This window comes from Pinus tabuliformis, chromosome 3_2 (assembly GCF_031772625.1).
Source record: "Pinus tabuliformis cultivar Carrire ecotype Pingquan chromosome 3_2, CPIR1, whole genome shotgun sequence".
NCBI classification, from domain to species: domain Eukaryota; kingdom Viridiplantae; phylum Streptophyta; class Pinopsida; order Pinales; family Pinaceae; genus Pinus; species Pinus tabuliformis.
In genome coordinates, this window is record NC_142302.1 from 1,030,101,656 (window position 1) to 1,030,127,488 (window position 25,833).

General features: G+C 36.2%; 2 protein-coding genes and 2 long non-coding RNA genes across 4 annotated transcripts in view; 1 reads left to right on the forward strand and 3 right to left on the reverse strand.

Moving 5' to 3' along the window:
* Positions 1-3,762: 3,762 nt before the first annotated feature.
* Positions 3,763-4,042, reverse strand: LOC149184102 (uncharacterized). Its single transcript, XR_016257746.1, has 2 exons — positions 3,975-4,042; positions 3,763-3,844 (listed from the first exon to the last, which is right to left on the reverse strand). It is a non-coding gene; the product is annotated as an uncharacterized LOC149184102 (long non-coding RNA).
* A 186-nt stretch (positions 4,043-4,228) lies between these two features.
* LOC149184103 (uncharacterized) lies at positions 4,229-4,785 on the reverse strand. Its single transcript, XR_016257747.1, has 2 exons — positions 4,448-4,785; positions 4,229-4,300 (listed from the first exon to the last, which is right to left on the reverse strand). It is a non-coding gene; the product is annotated as an uncharacterized LOC149184103 (long non-coding RNA).
* A 774-nt stretch (positions 4,786-5,559) lies between these two features.
* On the reverse strand, positions 5,560-6,822 carry LOC149184104 (alcohol dehydrogenase 3-like). Its single transcript, XM_089418842.1, has 3 exons — positions 6,348-6,822; positions 6,036-6,172; positions 5,560-5,630 (listed from the first exon to the last, which is right to left on the reverse strand). The coding sequence occupies exons 1-3, from the start codon at positions 6,385-6,387 to the stop codon at positions 5,568-5,570; spliced, it is 240 nt and encodes a 79-aa protein (XP_089274968.1). The 5' UTR covers positions 6,388-6,822; the 3' UTR covers positions 5,560-5,567.
* A 509-nt stretch (positions 6,823-7,331) lies between these two features.
* LOC149184105 (uncharacterized) overlaps positions 7,332-25,833 on the forward strand; it is a 37,864-nt gene continuing 19,362 nt past the window's right edge. Inside the window, exons 1-3 of the mRNA XM_089415228.1 lie at positions 7,332-7,707; positions 18,665-18,760; positions 20,215-20,732. Coding sequence (XP_089271354.1) covers positions 7,332-7,707; positions 18,665-18,760; positions 20,215-20,732 — 990 coding nt within the window. The remainder of the gene's footprint in view (positions 7,708-18,664; positions 18,761-20,214; positions 20,733-25,833) is intronic.

The following is a 25,833-nucleotide window of genomic DNA, read 5'->3' on the forward strand; positions in this document are numbered from 1 at the left end:
AGTTTCAGGTAGTGTAAATCTAAATCATCTTTCATAGATTTGTCAAATCATATATTTACCTTGTCATAAATATGCAAAGTAGTAATAGTGACTTTCAAATGTAGTGATTGATACTTAGAAAGCTTTATTTATATATATTGAAAGCCTAGTGTCATGTTCTTTTGATTTTGATGTGTTAAATAATATATTTTTTCAAGTATTTTAGAATAGTTATGAAATATATGAAGATATAGTTGAATGTGTAAAATATGTATGATTATATTTTATTTTATTTTATGTTAAGATGGGAAAATCTATTATAATTTAGTTGTCAAACTAGTAGTGAAGACAATTGTTTTTAGTTGTAATCCGTGAATGCAAACTAACTTATTACCATTATTAAAAAAAACTACACTACTTTACACACTTAATCAAAATTTAATTTTTTATTTCTTTATTATTAATAAAATTTAATAAAATTATTTCAGCATTAATTCATAAAATAAATATTAAAAATAAATAAATAAATTATATGATAAAAGATAAATAAAAAATGAAAAATAAATTTATTTGAATAGGAAATCTCTTTTTTTTTATAATATAATAAATATATAAGATGATTTTAAAATTATGCCATCTTTATATATAGAAAAAGATGAGGCAAAAGGTATAATTATATTTAAAGAATTTAGTCAACACTACTAATATACCCATAAAAATATAAAAACAATGTTTAAATTTCTCTTCTTAATTAAAATAAGTATAAAACTATAAAAATATAAAGACAATGTTTAAATTTCTCTTCTTAATTAAAATAAATATTTATTTTATACTAATGCACAATTTAAATTTTTATTTATTTTAAAAAATAACATATCCATACACATTATATAAAAATGTTCAATCTCAATTTATATTACATGAAAGTAATTGTATGACCAATGTTTTTTTAACTATAAACTCTATCAAATGTGCTTGGACTACACAATTACACTTTAAGAAGTGTTCACATGTCATGAAAATTATTTAACACTTACATGTAATCCACACTCTTTACGGAGGGTTTGAAAAATAGCATTCAATATTAATATGAATTTGATCACCTCACAACTTGTGTTATGGTATATTTTCTTAGATTCTTATATAATTTTTTTTTGGAAGAAACTTTGATCATAAAGTCAAAATCACATCTTATTAGTCCCTGTCTGGGACTAATAGCGACCGATGGATCGTTGACCTACCATTACTTGATACTTTGACCGGTCTTTTTTTCGGTGTTTTCACATTTTAACCTAAGTTTGATGCTCCCAATTTTATTCAAAAAAATTTTACCCAAAGTTTTTGGTTCGGCAAACGATTGAGGTCTTATTGCAGCCTTCACGTTGCTCGATGCAAAAATATTGAGGCAATCTCATCTTATCCAAAGTACGTTGTGGTAGGCTGTGGAGGCAAAGTTTGCAATATCATCTTATCCTAAGTTCTTTCTGGGGCCTGTTCCACGTTAAGCCAACACCTAATTTAGACATTTGTTCATAGAGATATTTGCATGTTGACCACCTGTCAGCGTATGGAACCCTGTCAAAGCTTATATCACTAGCAATTGTCCCAAAAGGTACAAAGAGAGGCCGATAGGATTATTAAATTATAATTGTTGAATTTCACTAAAAGAAATGTTGGTTCAAGTCTTCTTTAAATACAAAATAGTTACGACTGTAGAAAGTAAATTTACTTGCAAATCCAATACATCAAGATTATGTAACCCATAAAGCGCATCTGGTATACTTCCTAAAAGTTTATTATTGCTAGCATTGAAAACAGATAAAAGCCCTACCTTGGCAATCTCAGATGGAAGCTTACCTGAAAATCTATTACAGTCAATTTGTAGGTTAGATAAATTTCTAGCATTGCCAATATCATTAGAAATGCTTCCTTCAACGCTGTTAGAACTGAGATGTAGCAGCGAAACTCTTGGCAATCCCCATTCCAAAATAAAAAAATATCAATTTTTTACCTCAATCATTTCTATTCCAAAATATTTCAGAAATCAAAATAAACCCTGCAAATAAAAATGCAAACAAATTAACCTACCTAGAAGTATGTTCTCTTTTGCATTGCATTTATGCTAAAAGGAAATGAAATGCAAAAAAGCAGGGTGATATTGCATATGAAAATAAATGGATAAAAAACAGGGTGATATTGTATATGAGAATAAAAGGATTTGGACTTTTCTGTATATGGTGTTTCAGTTTCAATGCCAAAAATCTGCTAGAGCGGTTAAGAGGAAAGCGCTTAATGTTTTTTGGATACTCAATAAGTCAAAACCAATGGGAATCCATGGTCTGCATGCTTCAAGCAGTGTTTCCTAGCAATAAGAAAACTGCTAGTCAACAAGCTATAATATTCAAGGCCCTGGTAAGCTGATAAATGTAGTTTCCATGGATAGTTGTGCATTTGATTATATGGTGAGTAATGAAGTCTTCCAATCTTCTTTCTCTTAATAGGATTATGATGCTTCTGTGGAGTTTTTCTGGGCTCCACTTCTGGAAACAAGTTTAAGAGTTTGACACAAGGTACACCATAGTTATTATGATTAAGTTGGATTCAAAGTTGAGTAGAGTTGATATGTAAATATAGGAAATAAATATATAGTATATGGCAATGCCCACCACACTCATCATCAGTGATTCAGTGCAGACAATGCCATGATTTTGAAACAGGGAAGGTAGAATAATTTGATACATTCTCTTGGATTCATAAGATTTCTTGTAAACCTTCTGTGTGCATTTCAGAATCATCGTTCAACGGTACCAGAGAAAGAGCATACTTCTCATTCATAACTATATTTCAGTAGCATCCAAGAATAGCATAATATGCAATTTTAAATATAGCTGCTAATCTTGCAGCCTGCTATTATTTTATTTATATCTGTTGCAATGTTTGTTTTTCTTGCTATGTCATCTCATTTTGAACTAAAGGAACAGGTGCTTACGACATTTTCAGGCTATACAACTCACAAGAGGCTTACAATTAAGGCCTGAGTCATAAGAGAAGGAAATCTAAGCACTTCATCAAGTTGGAGGCAACCACATGTTTGAGAGATCCAGAGTCTGCAATGAATTCACAGGATCGAGCAAAAGTAGGCTAAATTTAAATGTAAGTACTTGTTGGTTGTCATAATATATTTTCTCACTGCAAGAGGGGCAGTTGACAACAAAAATTGTCAATTTTGATACAGATTCGATTGCCATGCAGTACCATATTCTTCTACAGTTCGTTACAGTAAGGTTGGAAAATTGTAAAAGGAAGGTGACTTAGCAAAGGCTTTGATGATGTCAACATCATAAGAAGGCAAACATTTCGCTTTGATGTCTTGGAATAGCCAACCATCAAACATGACCTGTAACAGATTTCGAGTCGAGTTGTTTGATCTGCTTTCATTAGATGCCAGATAGTGGCAGGGCCATTGAATTATGAATATTTTTCCCATATGCACCAAACATAATTTACAGGCTAATATAAGAAAAGAATGCACAAGTGCCAGTGTAGGATGTAAAAAGCTTATCGCATAATTTTTCCAGATTGTCCAAACTAACCACTAGCACCTTTCTTATTGATGTTTACCACTTTATAGAGTATCATTCAAAAGCATTATTGGCCATCACAAACTTCCAACATACAATTTTATGATAGAATATGAATGTTTACATAGGAACCATTTGTATCAGCCTAGAGGTCTTACTTCGCTGCCATGGCCATTTGTTGTCGCTTCAGAAAATATAGCACTTTCATCAGGGTCATAGCAGCAGCTTCATTATTCATGTTATGATGCTCTCTTTCCAAGACATCCTTTTCTTGCTCAAAATCTCTGTGTAATCAGTCAGAAAAGAAAGTATCTAGAGCTCTTTAAAGGAAGCAGTTTTGCCAGATGATTATCAGAGAAAAAAATTGTTTGTATTTCAGGTCCATATCAACCAAACTACAGATCAAATCTTTACCTGCATCCATTTTTTTCGCTGATCCGCTGATTCCTAACCTACCAACAAACAAGGTAATAAGACTATTTATTTTTTATAGATAGCTGAATTCAGAATTTTATTTTAACTTTTTTTACTTTCATTAAAATATAAAACAACAACAAATAGCTATTGTTAAAACTCTGATGAGAGAAAAACTTTAGGTATACCCCCGGATGCCTTCCATGTAAAATAGTACCAATGATAGGGCTTTTAAGGGGCAGAGAAACAGATAATGGAGTGATGGCTCCTACAGAATCTGCGAGGTTGATGGTTGTTTCACCAAGGAAACCAAATCGAGAAGAGCCCTGACAAGTTGCAGAAATTATATTTAAACAAAAGAAAAACAAATCAGAATTGCTTTAATGTTTTTGTGTTCAAGTCAATATAATGGTAAATATTCAATTATTTAAAAAGGATTAAAATGTATGTAAAAGATGAGAAATAGGCAGTACCGTTGATACAACAAGGTTGTACATTTTTTCATGATAATTCCCAGTTTTTGCATCTTGCTCGAGTCTTGTAGTTACAAAAATTGCATCAGACCATTGACAAGTTCCGTTATTGATGGAAACTCTTCCTGTATTGCTTATGATTTTACCTGTCTCTAATGATATCAGGGATATACTCAAACTTGTCATATCCCAGTTGTGGTACCTGAAATGAGCAAGACAATATATGTTCATTGTAGTTTTCAACTATGAAGAAACTGTAGAAGGCTGATCAACACAATGCTAGTTCAAAGTTAATAGAAGTTAACATAGATGCATCCATTCCTCTAGGTATCCTGAATAATCAAGATAATGTAGCAAAATGATCTTGATGACTTGGGTCATGCTCCAAATTGCCTTATTACAAGAAGACAGAAGTTAATTAGTTCACCTGTGCTCTAAGAAAAGGGTAAACTCAGATTGTACAGGATTGTGCTCTAAGGATAGGGTAAACCCTAATTTTACAAGATTGGCACCATTGCAATCAAAGGTCAGCTGTTCTGCTATATTTTCATCTAACATGGTTTTCTCAGGCATGTTCCTGACTTTGTAAATTACTGTTATTTCTTTTAAATGAATCTATGAAACCAGCACGTACAACCCGTTGCAAGCCAGCTATTTAGTGCTGGATAATTCCAGTTGCCTACACTTGTGTAGAGCAACTCCACCGTTTCAACCAAGTGAAATTCCTGTTGTAATTGAAGGGATTTGCAATTTGTTTCGGCCTTTTTATTTGCTCTAACAAATCCAAATGTCATAGTAATATGACTTGCAATCACATAGGAGCGTGATATTCCTCTGAAATGTGTCATGAGATTATATCTAAGAAGTTTTAACTGTTAACCCAATCTAGGTGCAAGACAGTATGATACAACTACATCTACATTTGCACATAAGCCTTTCCACAATGATCCCCACACTCATCCAGAAATGCTACCACTGTTTTGTAGTGCGCAAGCATAAAGTCACGTTTGTGTTGAGCAATGAGCAGCATGGGGCTATATGCCACTCAACTCACTTGAGGGTGGGAAGGCCGGCTTTCTCTTCGGATAACAGTACAAACATTTTTCAATTAACATGAACATTATCCAGTCGATACCCCATCTAAATTGAACTCATTTTCTGAAATCCCCATCCCGTCCTGTTGCTGCACAATTACATAGCCCGAAAGATATATTTGTTAGCAAGAAAGTGAATAGGACAGAACATAGACCTAGAATGTTTAAATGATAAAACCATCAATCACCAGCAGAAGCATCAGTAGCATACTCTTCTTGTTTTTAGCATGTACCACATTCATTCACAACAAGGTCATTGAAAATATTCTTACAACACAGTTCATTCTGATAAGTGAACAAATGTATGCATGTTATAATTGTAGCCGCACAAATTAGGAGGTGCGCATACAAAAATGTATGCTGGTGCATAATTTTGTTTCCAATAAACTTCAATTTATTGTTTTCACAAAAGAAAACAGTCTGACCCAATGCATTCATAGCATACGTTTGCTTCCCAGAAACTTGATGTTTAATGATAATTATTCATAGCATACCTTTGCTTCCCAGAAATAAAGGTCTGTATGACACAAGGCAGTATAATGCACTTTGATTCTCACTTCCATTGCCTGTGGAGGAGCCACTTCCACTTCTTCAATCTTCAGAAGCTCCCCTGCACCCCATGCAACAGCAGCTGTAACAAAAGTACAAATCAAAATATATCAGATTTCAAGAAGCATAAATTTCACACATACAGTTTGCATAAATCTAGCTTAACCCTGAAAATCATTTTTGCCATGAAATGATATACATGAAATAAAAAGAATGTGGCAATGAATCCTTGCACTGAACTGAACTGAAGTAGTTACCTTTGCATTTGATAACCTGGCCTGCAGTACAGCTCGCCATTTTCCTTTCTGCCCAAACAAACAAACTTACTTTTGCCTTTCGCGTTGGTGTTGCAGGAGGCAGAGATGGATCCTTAATTTATATTCTACTTCCTTTGAAATTGCCTTGAGTGAATGATGTTGAATTGCTTGGTGATGTAGAATCGTTTTTGATATCTTGACACAGGGTTTGATATCTTGAAAATCTTCTCCACAGAGTTTGGGATTGCCTATAAATGCCTCTCTGAATTTACTCAAGCTACTGGGGACTGTTCCAGACAGTTGATTGTTTGATAGATTTAGGAAACTAAACGTAAGGTTGGCTAAAGATGCAGGGACTTTCCCCTTGAGTTGATTGCTGGATAGATCAAGGTATCTGAGGTTTTGGAGATCACCCATTTGCATAGTTATTTCACCAGAAATATCATTTCCTTTCAAGTTAAGCTCTGTAAGCTGTTTCAAAGACCCAATACTCAACGAAATGTTACTAGAAAGTAAATTTACTTGCAAAATAGTTAATATTCATCTAGATTATATCCCGTCCTATCTTCATATTCAAAAATAGTTACGACTACAGTACCTTCAATAAGCTTAATCGAAAGGCAGCTTTGAACGCCAAAAGAAGAACCAGAATTCACTTATAATTTCTTTCATACAGGGAATTTACGCATCATATAATGGCGTGAAGCCACAACTATGCATACTGAAGAAGAAGAGAGACTCTTAGAAATTTGAATTAATGCAAGAAACGTACATAATTTTGAGGAAAACAAGAGCGAAAGCGCAACAGATTGAGGGCAACAGAGTTGCAAGCCGACGGTGCCAAGTTTCGATCACAGGTCAATAACCTCTACTCATTACAAATTTTCCCAGAAGCAGGTGAGAAGAACCCCACCTCTTCTAATTATCCGACTCCAAATACAATGACGAACGAGCACCTTTCCAGCATATAGACTCGATACGATCATGAATATTTCTGTAATGGAACCTACAATTTTCTCGCCGGCAGCTGTGGCAGATCTAACTGAAATGCCACTCAATACGATCATGGCGGCACAGGCTGTTGAAATTGCCACTGCATCCGGAGAATGGGGCCATAGCGGCAATCTAACCCACTGCCAGAAGGGAGAGAAGCTCACTGTTTTGGTTCTCCCTTCCGCAAAAACGTCCTCCTGTTATGAAAAACCGGTGGCCATAGTTGTTTTCAAATTGGCGCCATCTAATGCGGGTTACGTGGACCACAACGATTTAATTTTCGCAGACAGAAAGCATACCAGAGGTCAACAGGAAATCGAAAGTGTTCCCGCCAGGTGTCAATTTGAGAATGAAAAGGACGACGAAAGTCTGTTTCAAAGGAAGGCCTATCGGCCTAACAAGCAGAGAACCCTGCGAGGAGCCTTTCAGCTCTGTGTACTCGTTCCTAACTCTGGTGAGTTCTTTTGATCTACACCGAAGCCATCAACATGCTTGTGGCATTACTCCAAGCTTAGGCGAGACGACTGCTGTGACTGCCACGTAGTTCTTTCCTCTGTGTTCAAGCGACAACAGTCAGATATAATCGTATGAAATTGACGATTATCATTATACTTAGGATTTCTAAGAGTTTTTAATGGACTACCACAAAAATCATCTTAGTATTTTGCATGTTTTTTCTTTTTGATTGTCGACATGTCGTCTCTGAAAGAGGGTTTTTGACCCGAACTTTCTACAACATTTCTCCATCTCCTACGGAGCAGATAACAAGTGTTTGTGGTTCCACCAGTTCCATGGTTTCACCATCTGGCATTCCAAAGTAGACTATTTTTCCTTCTGTCCGGAGGGAAATGTTATTAATAGTTGACCCCGACTCTGCGTATAAAGGCAATCTCGTTCTCTTACAGAACTCTCTTGTAACAATAACATCTCTTCTATGCTTGTATGATGTATTTGGCATATCATTTTTTTTGGTCTGGCTTGCTAATCCTTTGAAATGACAAGCTGTAAGGAATATGACTGCTATATAAACTTCTCACAAAAAGGGATGTGAACATCCACCAGGAATCAACAGGTAATTTACCATCATTCCTCATTTCCCAATGTTTTCGAAGAAGTTCTATGGTTAACTTCTCTCTGATAAGGGTTTTTTGCTCGGTCCTGAAGATTTTGTTCAATGGGTTATTTTTCCCTCTCACAAAGTTAATCTACATTGCTCTTAGTTTAGTGAGTAGTTTATTTTAAATTGGGTAAACCCCAAGTCTTCGCTTTCCTAATTTAAATTTTCAGTCAACTCTTTGTGGCTGTAACCGCAAGGGTTCGACGACTTCTATGAAAACCTTTAAGCCACGGGCATAGTTTAGAATCTATTACTCTACGAGTGCATTGTACAGATTTTTCGGTAGGTTTCTCTGGACCCTTCCAATTTCTCTTTGATTTGAAACTTTGGATACGAAGATTGTTTCCATAGCTTTTACATTTTGTTATAATGTCTTCATTATACAGACTGCAATTTCCCTCAGGGATTCCAAGTCTTTTTTCCTGTGACCATTATTTAGCGTTATAGGGGATTAATTTGTTTTCCTTATCATAACGCTCTAGGTTTATACTTCGTTTCTTCGAATTTAGAAAGGAAGATTCATTAATTTTATTTCCGATACAAGAAATGGCACCTAAACTATTTTGTTTTTCTCTCTACCGTATTTTTTTTTCTAGCCTTAACTTTTATATGACCATAGTACATAAAATACTTCAGGCTGTCATTTCATATTGAATTCTCTTTCATTCACGCATTACAGTCTTAACATTTCCGCATATAATGGAGTTTGTTTTTCTTCTATATATTCTAGTTGGATAGCAGGGTTATTTGCTTCTATATTAGGTGAAGTCCTTCTCTCGTTAAAAGATTTTTGTTTACATTCTTATTGGTAACCCCAATTTCGGTGGTGTACAATTTTCTCATTAAATCGTTGTTTGTAAATTTTTACAGGTACCCATTTTCCTAATTGTTACCCACCCGGTTGCTCTTCCGGGGTTGCCTTCGGCAACTTAGTTATATTTTTTGACAGAGACAACTTTCGTTGTCATAGTACATTCTACTTTCTTTTTTTGGTTCATATCGAATTTGTTTTGACTATATTTACAGAGTATTAGTTAAGTACAATTTCTATATTGTGATCTTTGAGAAGGTTCCTTACACGGGACCCATTCTCAGCCATACTTTTGTGTTAATGTTTGACCAGCATTTAACTTCTATTAAAATTGTTCAATGTCAAGCACCATAAAATTAACTCTGATATTTATAATGTAATTTATAAAGTTAATTCAACTCTCATATATGTTTGTTAGTCCCTTAATTTCCATATTATTATCTACCTTCTGGTTACATAGCTTCAACCCCAGAAGATGTGCCAGGGAAGCCACGCACCGTGGGATCCCACCTGATAGATGCAGGTGCCCAGATGCTTCAGAGCTTCACCCCTGTGAAGCAGTTTCAACAGGTATTTGATTTCTTCATCTTTCTTCTTTTAATTTCCTGAAGTGTTATCAGAGAATTTGGTTATGCTTCTTCAAAATTGTTTTCATTATAAAAATGATTACAAGTAATCAGTAACAAAAAAATAAATTTCCCTAATCAAATTGCTAGAATGCTAACCTGCTGCAGTGCTGCCGGAAATTAATGATAAATCACCTCTGTGGAAGCCGCGTGCAGAAGACTGGTACTGATATTCTGATGGTCATTCAACACTCTCTCCTTGAGCTGAAGGTGAGTGGCGTCAATGCATTTTGTATAATTTTCAACTGCTGCGTCCCAATTTTTTTCTCTGAGTCATTATCGGAATTCAAAGTGCCTCCATCCATGGAGTTATCATAGCAAACCCGTTAAATAACGTCATTTCCAACATAAGCTAATGTACATGTGTGAAATATACAACCTACTTTAATGTAAATGTTGATGCGCTTTATAATATGAAATATAATCCATACCGACTAACAGGAGAGGACACACACATCCGTTAAGAAATTAGGAAGAGTTTATGAGGTTATGAAATAGCAATGATGTGACAGGTGGGTTGCATGCACTCCCCAAATGCTTGTCTCACGTCCTTTCCTATGCTCGGTGTCTTTATATTTGTAATAAATGACGTATATAATGGAGGTTCATATAAAAAATTATTTTTAATATAAAAGTTAGTAATTTTATTTCTTTCTGATTTTTACATCATATCTGATTCCAAATAAATAATTATAAAAACCAAACATAACATTTTTTATGATCTCAGTTAGTTAATAATTGATTATTTTCCTAAACAAGCTTAATTTTTATCATATATTAGGTCATATTGAATATAGAATAGTTTTTTTTAATTGTAAATAAAATTTTTAGGTCATATTGAATATAGAATAGTTTTCGTTTTAATTGCAAATGAAAATTTAAAATAAATAGAATGTCATATTTTTCTTCTTCTGAAAATAACTGCTTTCAATCCATTATTATAAAAAAATTACATATCTAAATACAAAGAAATTATTATAAAAAAAAATTACATATATAAATACAAAGAAATTTAACCCTTTCTAAAATATTCAAAACCTAAAATCGAGTGTATTAAAAAATAATCACTGTTATCGAATTTACATTAACATAAATTTAAAATTCCAACCTTCTTCGAGTGATCACTTGTGCATTATGTTTCCTCTTACCCTCGTCGTCCCATTTTAGATGAAACGAAAAGTCCTGCATGATATCATTCAACTATTCACTGATTAGATTTGTCTATTTGATACTTGGTGTAACTATCGTTAAAGAAGCAAAACAATCCACAGCGCCTGTAAAATATTATCCAAGACTTTTTTAAGCACCGTTATGATAGTATGATCGTCCTGCGAGCACCCACATGAATTGATGTCAGCTAGCTTCTTTGCCGAAAGCACGAGAAATGATGCACAAATCAAAAAATGACTTCATTCATTTGTGCTTGAGGGAGGCCATTCGCTTATGGCAGGGACTACCGGCTGCATGCAGCACTTGTTTGTATTCTAGTTTATCATATTTGTGAATCATGAAATTGCATTGATTTTTTATTTTTATTTTAGTATTTTTCTTAACTTAAAAATGTAATATTGGAAATAGTTCGACATATTAGATTATATGAAGTATGGATATTTTAAGTGATCTATTTTATAGGTGAGGTAAATTTTTGAAGAGAAAAATATGAATTACAATAACTTTACAATATATTGTTAAAATTATTACATATTAAAATTTGATATAAATTTTTATTAATGTTTCTAAGAATTTGAATCTTGGTTGATGATTAACACATCAATATTTTCATCATTGAAGCATTACTAATTGGAAAACTTTTTTTTGGCTAAGTTATAGTAATTGAAAGGTATTTATTATGGTAAAATGTTGGATGTGATACTTCATTCTCCATCATTGGTGGCTATGAGGACTCTTCTCTCCTCAACATTCTGAGACGGTTCCTCTACAAGTTAACCTTATTGTTGCCTCCATCTCTCATGATTTCTCGTCGTCTTACTCATCATTCTCCTCGAGCTTGTGACCTACCGGCTCTTGCGTTATCTCTCATGTTATCCCTCCTCCTTTCTCTCTCGATATTTCCTCCTCACCCTCTTCCTTGTCAGACTATTTGCTTTCAACATCCTGAATCTCTCCCTATTTGTAGTCGATCAGGGAAAATGATCCCTTTGTGACTCTTATGCATGCTGAAAGGGATCCTCCTCCTTATCCTTTCATTGCTACAAGTGGTTCAAACCCTGTTGTTGTCGATTTATCCATCATCTACCCCGCTTCATGCGATGTCTCTTTTAGATGTGACACTTCGTTCTCCATTGTTGGTGGCTCTGTGGTTGGCCCAGTGTCTTCGAACCCCTACTCTTCTCCCTTTGTGGTTTTTGTCAGTTCTAACTCTTGTCCCCTCAATCCCATCATCTATTGCAATGTGTCACCTCACATTTTCTCTTGCTTGACTGCCTCCTCCCTGCATTCTGATTCCCTAGACTTGGTATCCTCTAATCTAGTTCCAATTTCTTCTCCTTATTTTTATTTGTTTTCACCCTCCTTCGTGAGTGTAACCCCTCCCACTGTTGCTAGCACCCCACATTTGTCATTTCTCCCTTTACCGTCCCCTATAACCCTAATTGGTGATCATGCTTTTTCCAATTCATCTAATAATAAAGTAGTTAATCTCTCTAGTTTTGTTCTAGATAGATGTGTTTGTAATATTTTAGAAAAATGATTAAATTTCGCCATTTCTCCCAAAAGAATCCCTATTGAGGATATCATGTGTTATATGGAATTTGGTATCAAAGATTTACCAGACAACACTAAAGAAGTTAAAGATTGCAATGTTATCCTTGGAAGGGCTAAATTTCCTAAGAGCAATATTAATAGACTCGAGTCGATTCCTTGAGGGCTCTCAATAATAACTCTGACATTGTCATCCTTAAAGCTTATAGAGGTGGAGTTGTTGTTGTCTTAAAGAAAGTTGATTACGATAAAAAATGCTAGACCACCTTAACAATAATGGGAGTTATAAGACACTTAACAGGAATCCTCTTAAGAGGATCTCCAAAAAAATCGCTAATAATATCAAGTCTGATAGTGCCCTTAACCATATTAGTAAGAAGATGGTTGAGAGAAATCCCCTCACCCCAAGAATCTATGTCGTCCCTAAGATTTATAATGAGGGGGTACCTTTGAGACCCATCGTTAATACTATAGGTGGGCCCATTCATCTTCTTACTAAGCATTTGGTTCAAAAGCTTAAAATCCTTGTGGGCCTCACTAGCTCCTTTGTTAAGGATTCTTATTCATTTATCAATGATATTAAAGACATCAAGCTTGCTCCCTCTAATATTTTACTGAGCTTTGATGTCATTTTTCTTTCATGAAAATCCCCACTAATAAGACCATTGATATTATTAATCGTATATCAAATGTTAACAAAGCTAAGTTAGTCGAGATGTGCCTAGATTCCACTTTCTTTAGTTTTTCAGGTGAATTCTATGAGCAAACTTGTGGGGTTGCCATGAGCTCTCCTCTCTCCCCTGTAGTGGCAAATATTTTCATGGAGGACTTTGAGACCAAGGCCTTGACCTCTTCACCATTTTGTCTGAATCTATGGAAAAGGTTTATTGATGATACTTTTATTATTTGGCACCATTGTCATGATAAGTTATGATTATTCAAGCAACATCTTAATGATCAGTCTGACTTTATCAAGTTTACTATGGAGATCAAGGTTAATGACAACTTTCCATTCTTGAATGTCCTTATCTCCAAGAATAACAATGGTTCCATTTCGCACCAAGTGTTTTCTAAAAAGTATCACATTGAACAATACTTCATGCCGAGTCCCATCATCATTTGACCCAAAATTTTGGTGTGTTGAACACCTTATCCATCTGTGCACCAAAGATTTATAATGAGAACCACCTTAATGAGGAAAGGGACCACCTCCTTGAAGTTTTTGTGAAAAATGGTTATAAGAAACACCAACGCATCAAGGCCTTCTAAAAATCTAGCAAGGGTACTAGATCGAAGAATGGCTTTAGTGGTCCTATTTCTAGTGGTAAAGTTCCCTTTATCCAGGGAACCACATATAAGATTGCTCACATTTTAAGAAAGAATCATTTTTTTGCTACTTTCAAACCTTTGAGAACCATTCGTAGTATCCCAAGGTTGATCTTACATAAATTACATAGAGTCGATCTTGTTCTTCATCTCTAGCTAAGCATGTAGAGAAAACCAAACACTAGATTTACATTGAAAACTACCAGGTCCTTGTCAAAATTGGGCACTGTCATCATAGGAAATTCAAAGAAGCCATTAGGATCGAAAAAAGTTCAAACAATCTAAATAGAGATAATGGTTAGAAAATTAGTAAAAACTAGATTCCCACCCTTACTTCAGGATTTGCTTCCTCCTAAAACCCTCTCTTTCTTTTTCTGTTTCTTGATTTCATTTATTTTTATTAAAACTAATCATTTATTTTTGTTTTTTCTTTTTTTTTCCTACCTCCTTTCTTCTTTATATTTTGTTTTTTGGTTGATCCTAAAGTCTCCTTTTTTAGAATTACCCCATATTTTTTTTTAAATATATATATATATATATATATATATATATATATATATATATATATATATATATATATATATATATATTATTTGATTTCTCCTTTTATTTTTCTGGTTAGTATTATTAATTTTCTTCAAAAGCCTTTTAATAATATTATTCTTTATATTTTTCTTGCTAGTATTATTAATTTATATTTTATTATTAATTTTTTTTGTAAAGCCTTTTAATAATATTATTCTTTATATTTCTTACTCGTATTATTAATTTATATCTTATTCTTAATTCTCTTTCGAAGCCTTTTAATAATATCATTCTTTATTCTTTATAATTTATGTTTAGTTATTTATATTAATATATTTATTAGTGGTTTGTCTCGTCCTTACCTTAATAGTATAATATTAAATTTTTAATATATTTTGAATTACTATAATATAACAATAATACACATAAGAATTAATATAAGTCAGTAATATATATATATATATATTAAATATTACATATAACTATAATATTATATTAATATTTGTATTATATATATATGGCTAAGAGTTGTTTTTTTGGATGTAAGGAAACAAGTTAATAACCCAAGTCTTTGAAGCATTTAGCAAGAGTGAAAACCTACCCCCTTACGAACCATTAGTGAGTAATTATAAGCGGTGTGGTTTTCCTTGAATAATGAGTGAGCCTGAATTCACAGATAACAACTAGTGATGGTTGTACGACTACTGATTTGACAACTCAGTTATGATAAATTTTCCCACTGTTTTATATATATATCCCTTTCAATTTTATAAAGTCTTAAGTTTTTATTGATTGGTTTTCTTTATTTATATGGTTTTATTTAATATATTTTTTGATTTGATTTTTTTGAATACTTATGACCTAAAATTTGTCAATGGATTCTTTATCTTCTCTTCTTCTTCTTCTTCTTTGAAATTTTCACCTAACATATCTCACCTTTTTTTTTCACTGAGACTAGATCAAATTTTTCATTAGTGTCCCGCTGACGAGTCACACATGCTGGCTTAAAACGTCGACTCAAAAATACATTATGATAGATTTAGAAGAATCATATCAAAATTGATCCAAGATATGTATAATACTATTACGTTGAAATGAACTTAATGACTTAAGATTTGCATGATATTGAATGTTAAAATTGCCTAAGACTCACACCCATCCTCAAATGCTTATTTGTGTATCTCGAGAACTTGAAGGTGAACCTTGGTAGATCCCTTGACACACCATCATCTTTATTTTTAAAACAAGATCACTTTTACTAGTTGTAAAGATTTTCATCTTGTGTTAAGTGTAATTTTTCTATTAAACTTTGCTTGTTGGAATCTAAAGCCAACTCTTGATCCTTACAAGTGGTATAACTTAACGATAAAACACATAACTAGAAAGGAGAAAGTATTAATTTTTGTAGCATCGGATGTGTTCTAGCCTTGAAATTTTGTGGAGAGGCTATAATACATGAGATATCCAAAACCCATAAATCGTTTTTGGAAATGACACCTAGAAGTGACTTAATTAGATTATTAACCAATTTTTTAATGTTTCCTAAGTTTAAGCTTAGGAAAACTAGTTAATTAATCAATATTAACTAAGTCAAGGTGAGAATCATCTAGAAACTCACACGGATCAACTCCAAGATGATCCTAGACATCGACTATGTTTTAATCTTGGTCATTGGTGCTCCAACAGATGATTATAAGAGGAGATCGATGTGGTGATGGAGAAGACATTTTGAGTAGTTCGATTCCCATAGTAGCAATAGTTAGTTGCCGGAGAGAGAGCTAGTGAGATCAAAGCAGTGAGAGAGGGGCAGAGACAGTGAAGCTGGAGGAAGGTTTCCAGATCCAGCGAGTGCATTTGTAGAGAGGCAAGAGAGCCACATAGAGGTTGACGTTAGGGCAATGCAGTAGCCTCTAGAGGCAAAGTCGATTTGCTGGGAGAGATTGACGTTTTCAGTTCTAGAGGCCGGGAAGGAGTCCTAGAGTGCCAGATAAGCATCTTTCTGGTCAGCAGAAGGCAAAACGACTTCATTAGAGACCAGTCCAAGGCTAGACGTCCATCCAACTATGTAGAGCAGCGTAGAGGCTCAGAGGGCCGAAATTCTGAAGGCAAGTTGTGTCGGGAGATTGCCTGTGGGGTGAGGAAAATTCCTCTCCAAATTTTTGCCAGTATTTCTCTGTAGGATTGCCAGTTTTGGCATCCATTTGTACTCATATTTTTTCACTACTTCATAATAATAAAACCCTCAGCTGCTGCACCGATTTTCCCAAGTTAGGTTTTTTCCGAGGACTTTTGTCAAAAAAAAATTGTGTTATTTTATGTGTGTGCTGACATTTCTTCCAACGTTTATTCTTCCACAATTTTATTTGTGTAGGTTGCAATGTGATTTATTTAGTATTTGTTGTAGCAAACAGTAAATAATTTGTTAAATTAAATTAACAATTAGGAGAATAATTTCCAATTGTTGCAATAGGATTCCCGTTTGAAATTTTCACATGGTATCAGAGCGAGGTTGATCAGTGGGAGAGCTCAGAGGCGAAGAAAGAAGGAATTTCGTTGTTCAGTGTGAGCAACAGATCGAAATTCCCAAGGGTAACGCAATCACTTTTCCAAGAGGCTGAGTTACTTGAGGAGATTCGATTTTTCTAAGTGAGGGACGGAAAAAATTTGATCTCTCCAGATTTAGTGATTCCAAAGGCAGAGGGAGTAGCTCAGTATTTTCGTGGAGTAGATCTCTAGCTGGAAACAATAGTTTTTGTAGCAGTTTGCTAGAGCAGAGCCAATGTCGGGTGGAAGGAAGAAGAGGCACACACAAAGGGAAAATTTTCCTCAGGGAACTTCTAGTCTCAAGAAGTTCGATTTTTCCTTGTAGATCAGTAGTTGTTGTGAGTAGATCTTCTCAATCCAAAAGGGAGTGCGAATAACAAAGCAATAATTGAGAAGAAGGAAGAAGGAGGTTTTTAACATTTTTGTTGAGATGGCCACTGCTCGGCTTTGTGATAAGGACAGGTTGGATGGAACTTCCAACTATGTCATTTGGAAGGCAAGGATGTCCTTCCTTCTAGATGAGTTTGGCCTGAAAACCTATATCGATGCAGTGGTGCCAGTTCCCACATATGTAGATCAGCTAAAAGAATACAAGTAGGAGATGGCATGGGCTAAGAGGTTGATCCTAGACGAAGTTAGGGATCATATTGTCTCACATGTAGTGGGCAAAGGAATGACCAAGGAGATGTGGGAGACCCTCTCCATGCTATCCCAGGGTACTTTCGAGCAACAAAAGATGTACTTAGAGGAGAAGCTGAGATACATCAGGATGCAGAAAGGGGAAGGCATAGACCCCTTCCACACAAGGGTTCAAGAGGTTTGGGACCAATTATCAGTTTGTGGGGCAACGCCTCAACCCACAGAGCTAGTGTGATTGGCATTCAACAGTGTCTCAGAGGAGTGGCAAGTATTTGTCCAAAGTATCTTGGGGTAGAGATACCTTGTCAAGGTGGGACACGATGTGGATAGATTTGTAGTAGGAGGAGTTGAGATGATTTCTATTAAAGAGCTTCATCAGTGGCAACAACGACAGATAGAAGTAGGTGAACGAGGAGGAGAATGTGGCCTTCACATCTAAGGGTCCCAGTCAGGGACAAGGGGAGCAAAGGGAGAAGAAGAAGGACCTGTTAAAGGCCAAGTGCTTTAGATGTGGTAAGCTTAATCACTACAATACCTGTGTGTCCTCTCAGGAAGAAGAACAAGGAGGAGAAGCGAGCAACTTCAACTGAGATCGATAGGCTTTCCTCCAGGCTGGAGGAAGACTTCGCCATGTTTATTAACATACCTCCAGGAGTGAGGTGGGGTGAATTGATGTTGTAGCCCCAGAGAAATACAAATGGGCAAGGTCCTTGAGGATTCCACCTCACAGATCATTACTTGGCTACAAGGGGCCCACAATATTCAGTAACAGGATGGATCAATGACAGTTGATGCAGTCAGATGCCAAAATGACAGTTGCAGAGACTAGTAGCAGTCAGATGCTAGGGAGCGCAATACAGTGTTGGCAGCAGTGCAGTTGACACAGTGCAGAGTCAACAACAGAGCAAATTCTTCAATGAGAGTGCAGATACTAGCAACAGTTAGAGACTCCAGTGGCAGATGCATTATACTGATCACAATTTATTGAACATTTCGGATTTTTTTTCAATTGCAGATGTTGTAGTTGCAGCAACAACAGATGAGAGGGAGTTGCAGTGTAGGTGTAGTGTTGGCTACAGTATGGCATTTTCAATAGCAACATATATACAAGGTATATCAGAGTTGTGCAGTGGTTGGTGGGTAGTATGGCCATACATCAACAACATGACAAGAGATGATGCAAAGATAGGGTGTTGTTGTAGGGGGTACAGTAGCATTAGAACACATTCCTCTCTAAGAGGGAGTATTAGTTTTTGTAGCATCAAATGTCTTCTGGCCTTGAAATTTTGGGGAGAGGCTAGAATACATGAGATATCCCAAACCCAGAAATCGTTTCTGTAAATTCCGCCTAAAAGTGACTTAATTATATTATTAACTAATTTTTTAATGTTTCCTAAGTCTAAACTTAGGAAAACTGGTTAATTAATCAATGTTAATTAAGTCAAGGCGAGAATCATCTAGAAACTCACACGGATTGACTCCAAGATGATCCTAGACATCGATTATGTTTTAATATTGGTTGTTGGTGCTCCAACAGAGGATGATAAGAGGAGATTAATGTGGTAATGGAGAAGACATTTTGAACAGTTCGATTTCATGAGCAGATCTATTTCCACAGTGGCAATAGTTAGTTGCCAGAGAGAGAGCTAGTGAGATTGAAGCAGTGAGAGAGGGGCAAAGACAATGAAATTGGAGGAAGGTTTCCAGATCCGGTGAGTGCATTTGCAAAGAGGCAAGAGAGCCACAGAGAGGTTGACATTAGGGCAACACAATAGCCTCTAGAGATAAAGTCGATTTGCTGGGAGAGATTGAATTTTTCAGTTCTAGAGGTCAGGAAGGAGTCCCAAAGTGTCGGAGAAGCATCTTTCTAGTCAACAGAAGGCATAACGATTTCATCAGAGTCCAGTCCAAGGCTAGACGTCCATCCAACTACGCAGAGCAACGCAGAGGCTTAGAGGGCTGAAATTCTGAAGGCAAGTTGTGTCGGGAGATTGCCTGTGGGGTGAGGAAAATTCCTCTCTAGATTTTTGTCAATATTTCTTTGTAGAATTACTAGTTTTGGCATTCAATTGTACTCATATTATTTCACTGCTTCATAATAGTAAAACCCTCAGCTGTTGCACCGGTTTTCCCAGGTTGGGTTTTTCTGGGGACTTTTGTGCAAAAATAATTGTGTTATTTTTATGTGTGTGCTAGCATTTCTTCCAACGTTTATTCTTCTGTAGTTTTATTTGTGTAGATTGCAGTGTGATTTATTTAGTATTTGCTGTAGCAAACAATAAATAAATTATTAAAATAAATCAACAACTAGGAGAATAATTTCAAGTTGTTGCAATAGTATTCCAGTTTGGAATTTTCACAAAAGATGTCATGATTTGATTACAACATGTAAATAAAAAAACAACTTAAAAAAACAATATTGGTTTGATTATAAGCACAAAAGCATGAATATAATAGAATAAAATAAATTAAAATATACACAAAGCAATTTAGAATGTAACTAGAATGTAAATATACACAATGGGAAAGGGAGACCTTTTAATGTGTGGAAAGCCTATTTAAAAGGGTCGTCGTCGAAGAAAATGATTTGCGGCAAAGTTGCGGCATATTTCTCTAACAAAGGCTTGGAGGGCAGGGTTTTTATAGGTTGTATTCCGATTCAATTCAAACCTCAGATTCGCATCCAAGCTTTTGTATTTTCAACGATCATGGCGAGCGGGTGGGACGATTCGGGTGCTTTCATCAACAGCAACAACGTTTCGAGTCCCGTGGGGGTCGAACCGGACGGAGCATTATTGGAAACCGCGCAGCAGATCGGGAGCGCCTCGGGCAGCTTGCAGAACGATGCTCTGTTGCTCGGTGACACGAGTGGCCACAACAGCGATGCCGAGCACGGCTTCGCTCGGCCAGAGATGTACTCGAAGTCGCTTGTGGGAACCGTCCAGTTCTACGCGAGGCACGTCTTTCTCTGCTACAAGAATCCCGAGAGCTGGCCGCCTCAGGTGGAGGCCGCTGAGTTTGATCGCTTGCCCAGGCTCCTCGCTGCCGCGCTCAAAGCTCGCAAGAATGAGACTCCAAGAAAGGTTTGCTTCCTTTAATATTTCTTGTATGGATTTATGGAATCTGTTAATAATTTGATTAACTAAATCAGAGGATTCGTGCTTAGCTTTGATATTTTCCATGACACGTCATGCAATCTAAATTTTAGCTAACTGTGTGAAATAAGATATATATTAGGGCACGCGAGCTAAAATTTTAGTGGAATCTTCATAAGAAGATATTGTTAGCACACGGATGCTAAATTTTCAGTTAAATATATAGAATAAGATGCTTATTAGGGCAAATTTTTCTATAAATGTGTAAAATAAAAGGCTATAGGGGTATGCAACCCGACATTTTAGCATCTTCAAAATAAGATATTACACGAGTATGCAAGATAAATTTTAGCTAAACTTTCAAAGTAAAACGACAATTTTTTTTCAATACACTGGAAAGGTCTTTTAAGCAAAAGCTTATTATATTAACTTCTTTTTCTTTATAGATACAGCAGTAAACATGGATGGTGAGAGATTTCTTCCATTCATCAGTTTCTAGGGATACAGTATAAAATTAGGGAAACATACGTAGCATGCTTCCAGGTACTGCAATCACCTTCAAGCTTTAAAAAATAGAACAGTTTCCTTACAATCCATTAAAACCCAAACAAAACAATACAACAAGTTTACATATGTTCATGATGGCAGATTATCATCTCGTTGGAGGTCAACGCTGGTGTTCTGGCTGTCTTACAAATGATCCCCTTGACTTTTTTTTGTTCTTATTGGGGAGATTCTTCGAAAGTAAAACTTCGGGGTTAGCTGCACGTAGGTTAACCGTGTTGACATTACAAACTACACTTTGGTTCATCATTAGGTGTGGGGAGATTCTTTATTCATTGGAGCTGTTTGTATAGGAGGAGCATGAATTTTGCCAATAATGCATTCCAGATGACTGGTGCGTATTTTTATTTTCTCCCTATCAAGTGAGCCGAGCCTTAACCTACATGTAGTCTTGGCATTGAGAGTTCAAACTTCCTCCCTGTTCTCATTTAGTTGGAGATTAAGTGCATTAATCTAGTTGAAGGCATAGCTGTTAAAATTGGCAACTAGGGCCAAATTCCACCGTGGGACAACTCATTTGATGGAGATGATGATTGCATTGGATTCCTCTTTTGAGAGTTCCAAGATTGATATAAAGATCATCTCATTCAGATAAACAAAAGTGCAAATTGTTTAGGTCGGCCTCAGCTAAATGTAGGCTCAAGAAGCCCAATGGATGTGTCTCTTCACCCACAACGAAGTGTATAAATAGAAGAGACCTCACACCTCATTTAGACATCATTCACTCACACATTTCTTGTCTCTTCATTAGATTGGTTCATACATCACCCCTCTCTCACACATGTGGTAAGGAGGACGATTTTATGGGCAAAAAATTACAGGCTGAATTTCAAAATTCAGGTGTAGGTTTGACCAGTGTTGATCAAGGGGCATTTCATTGAATTTGACTTTGGTTTTTTGGGTCGAAGGTTTGATTTTCTCAAGCCGCATTGCTGGGCACAAAAATTGAGGAATTTTGCGTTGGTTGACTTGTGTTAACTGCTGTTTGACCACATAAAATTACAAAAGTCTTTTCTCGTTTGACTGAGTTTGATCAAGTTGTTTTGGGCTGAATTTATACTCCTGATCATGTTGAGGTTGACCAAGGAAGATCGAGCTTCTTCAAGGAAGGATTGTTGCTGTTTTGACCAGCGTTGACTTTTTGGTTAGGGTTGAGGTTTGACTGCAGTTGACTGTAGAATTTGACAGTGTTGATTTGACTTTGTATCGGGCTAGTCTAGTTGACTTTTGTACTCTCTCTCTACTGACTATTGAATAATAATAAGAAGATTTGATCATAGGGTTTGCCCCCATTGGGGTTTTCCTTGGCGTCCACCAAATCTAATGTTCTCCTATCTTGGCTTGTCTTCTACATTTGTTTTTATGTTCTATCTACATTTATTTTCAACGTGATTAATGGTTGATGTGATTGCTACTGGAAATAATTAGATATTGTTATTGGGTTGCTAAAGAACATTGAAGTATATTGTGCGAAGCATAGAACATACCATTGTTATCTAAAAATAAGATGGTTTCAGAGCTCAGGTGAAGACAAAGGCCAAGCAAGAGTAAGAAAAAAAGTCATTAAGGGAAAACTGTTGGACAAGAATTTGGAGCTAGCCTCAGTGACTGCTACATCATACTTCAAGTCCGAGGACAAGCTTAAGGACAAATCCGACTATGATGCATGGAAGATGTCTCTGGATTTGACTTTGGAAGAGAATGATGCTATGGACTATGTCAAAGGAAGAGTGGTGCCTCCTTCAAATGCACCCGCTGCTGCAAAAATAAAGTATAAGAAAGGTGAGGTCAAAGAAACGAGAATATTGTTGATTCTATTCACAAGCCTTTGATTGCCTATAATTTTGATTGGGAAACATCGAAGGAGATGTATGACAAGTTGGTTGAGATGTTCAAAGTAAACAATGAAAATCAAGTCCTCTTTCTCAAGAACAAGTTGAAAGACATCAAGATGCATAGGGAGAGTCCATTCAATCCTACTTCATGAGGATTACCGAAATCAAGAATGATCTCCTATCTATTGGAGAAGTTGCCGGCGACAGGCAGCTCACTCTTATTGCACTTGGAGGTCTTACAAGAGAATGGGATGTGTTTAACACCACCATCCTGGACAATGACATGATTCTGGGCTTTGATGAATTATTGGCTAGATGCACTCAAGAAATAAGGATGATGGAAAGAGATAAGCCCTCAAATGGAAATAATCCTACTACTTTCTCTATCCATGCTAAAAGGAAGATGTACAAAAAGACAAGGTCAAGGGTTTAAGCCAGGATTCAAAGAAGGAAGAAAAGGAAGATGCTTCAATTGCAACAGGTTTGACCACTATGCTAAAGAGTGTCCTCACAAGAAGGATACTCCAATGGATGATGACAACAACAACCACAACAACTACAAAGGTAATGGCAATCAAGGGAACAACAATTTCAACAACAAAGGAAAGAGGAATGCTCCTGTTGCTCGATATGGAAATGGTCGTCTTCCCAAAAGATCAAGAAACTCCAGGCATGAGGAAACTAATGTTGTAGAGAAGCAGAAATAATTTTATCTTATTTCTACCCTCACAACTGCCTCTCCTCCATATAAATTGGATCATTGGTTCATTTATAGTGGTGCCTCAAGGCCCTCTCAAACTTGGATGTCATGATGATGACAGATGGATTGGCAGGTGGATTCTCCCTAGTTGAGAGGGAGTGTTAAAATTGGCAACTAGGGACAAATTCCACCTTGGGACAACTCATTTGATGGAGATGATCACTGCATTGGATTCTTCTTTTCGAGAGGTCCAAGATTGATATAAAGATCATTTCATTCAGATAAGCAAAAGTGTGATTTTGAATTTATGACCTCACATGTGCAAATTGTTCGGGTCGACCTAAGCTAAATGTAGGCTCAAGAAGCCCAATTGATGTGTCTCTTCACCCACAATGAAGTGTATAAATAGAAAATACCTCACACCTCATTTGGACATCATTCACTTACACATTTCTACAACGCCACACACTCCTGAGCAGAATGGTGTGGCTGAAAGGAAGAATCACTCTATTGTAGAAGCAGTTCGTGCCATGCTTCATGATCAAGGCCTTCCGAAGTTCCTATGGGCTGAAGCTGCAAATACTGCCGTGTATGTTCAAAACTAATGCCCTCATCAAGCATTGCACTCCAAGACTCCTGAAGAAATGTTCACTGGTAAGAAACCCGATGTCTCTCATTTTAGAATTTTTGCAAGTCCTGTATATTTTTATGTGCTGAAAGAGAAAAGAAGCAAATTGGGTGCATCTGGAAAGAAAGGAATCTTTGTGGGCTATAGTGAAAATTCTAAGGAATATAGAATTTATGTGGTTGGTCAAAAGGAAGTTGAGATAAGTCATGATGTCACCTTCAACGAAGATACGTGTTAAAATTGGCAACTAGGGCCAAACTCCATGCGGGTCACCTCATTTATGGCAGCTGATATTTTTCCGAGATTCCTCATGTCCAGAGGTGTAGGATTGATCTAAAGATCATCCGATTCCGACAAGTATTTATGGAGATATGAATTTATTTGTATTTACTTGACAAATTGTCAAGGTCGGCCAACAGTTAAATGTGTGGCACACATGCCCAATGAATCATATAAATGCAAGAGAGGTTGATTCATTTTCTCATCATCTCATCTCACTCATTCTTCTCTCTCTCTCCTTAGCTTTGGGTTATACAAGGAGCAACTCACATGTGGAAGAAGGAGATGTATTAGGGCAAGGAGGACGCTGAAAGGAGGATGCAGAAGCTACTAAACGTATCTTTGACCTGCGTTGACCAGCCGTTGACTCATCAAGGGTGCGGTTTTGGTGTGGTTGCCTCTCCTAGGAAAGCCACAGATTTTGGCACAAAAATCGAGGCAATCTGTCCACAGGTTTGACCAACGTTGATTGCCCTACTTTTGGTCAGCGGGTTGACTTCGGTCAACAACATTTTGATTGTGTTTTTGGGGCTGTTCAAGCGCTGTTTATCTAGGTTGTTCGAGGGCTAATTGACCGGAAATTGACCAAGCATATTGGAGGTCAATTTCAACTCGTTTGACCAAGTTTGACTTTGTTGATCTAGGGTTTGCTGTTGCTGATATAAAATTACAGAATTATGATTATGTACTATTTCTCTCTTCTGAACTATTGAAGATAAAAAAATATTTGATCAAAGGGTTTCCTCGCATTGGGGTTTGTCCCTGGCTAGCCGCCACATCCTGTGTCTCTTGTCTTGGCTTGTTTTCTGTTGATCGTTTAATGTTCTATCTGCACTTTACTTAATGTATATGTGATTGCTAATCTGTGGCTAATAAGAAAAAAAGAAGTAAACTGCTCTAAGCATAGAACATACCATAATTTAGTAATATGACCCTCGGGAAGATCAACAACCTTCCTATTCTAAGGAAGGACAAAGAAGTTGACACCGGAAATCAGGGTGCAAAAGAAGACGAAACGATGCCTGATGTTGATGAATCTATGGATCCTATTGATCCTACTCCTCATGAGCCCTCCTCCAAAAG

What these genes read in the sequence shown, in the direction of transcription:
- LOC149184104 (XM_089418842.1), bottom strand. Translation starts at nt 6,387, where the DNA reads ATGGCGAGCTGTACTGCAGGCCAGGTTATCAAATGCAAAG. An exon ending in CCAGGTTATCAAATGCAAAG is followed by an intron (nt 6,173 to 6,347) that starts GTAACTACTTCA and finishes CTTTTGTTACAG; the next exon opens with CTGCTGTTGCATGGGGTGCA. An exon ending in TTTATTTCTGGGAAGCAAAG is followed by an intron (nt 5,631 to 6,035) that starts GTATGCTATGAA and finishes GTAATTGTGCAG; the next exon opens with CAACAGGACGGGATGGGGAT.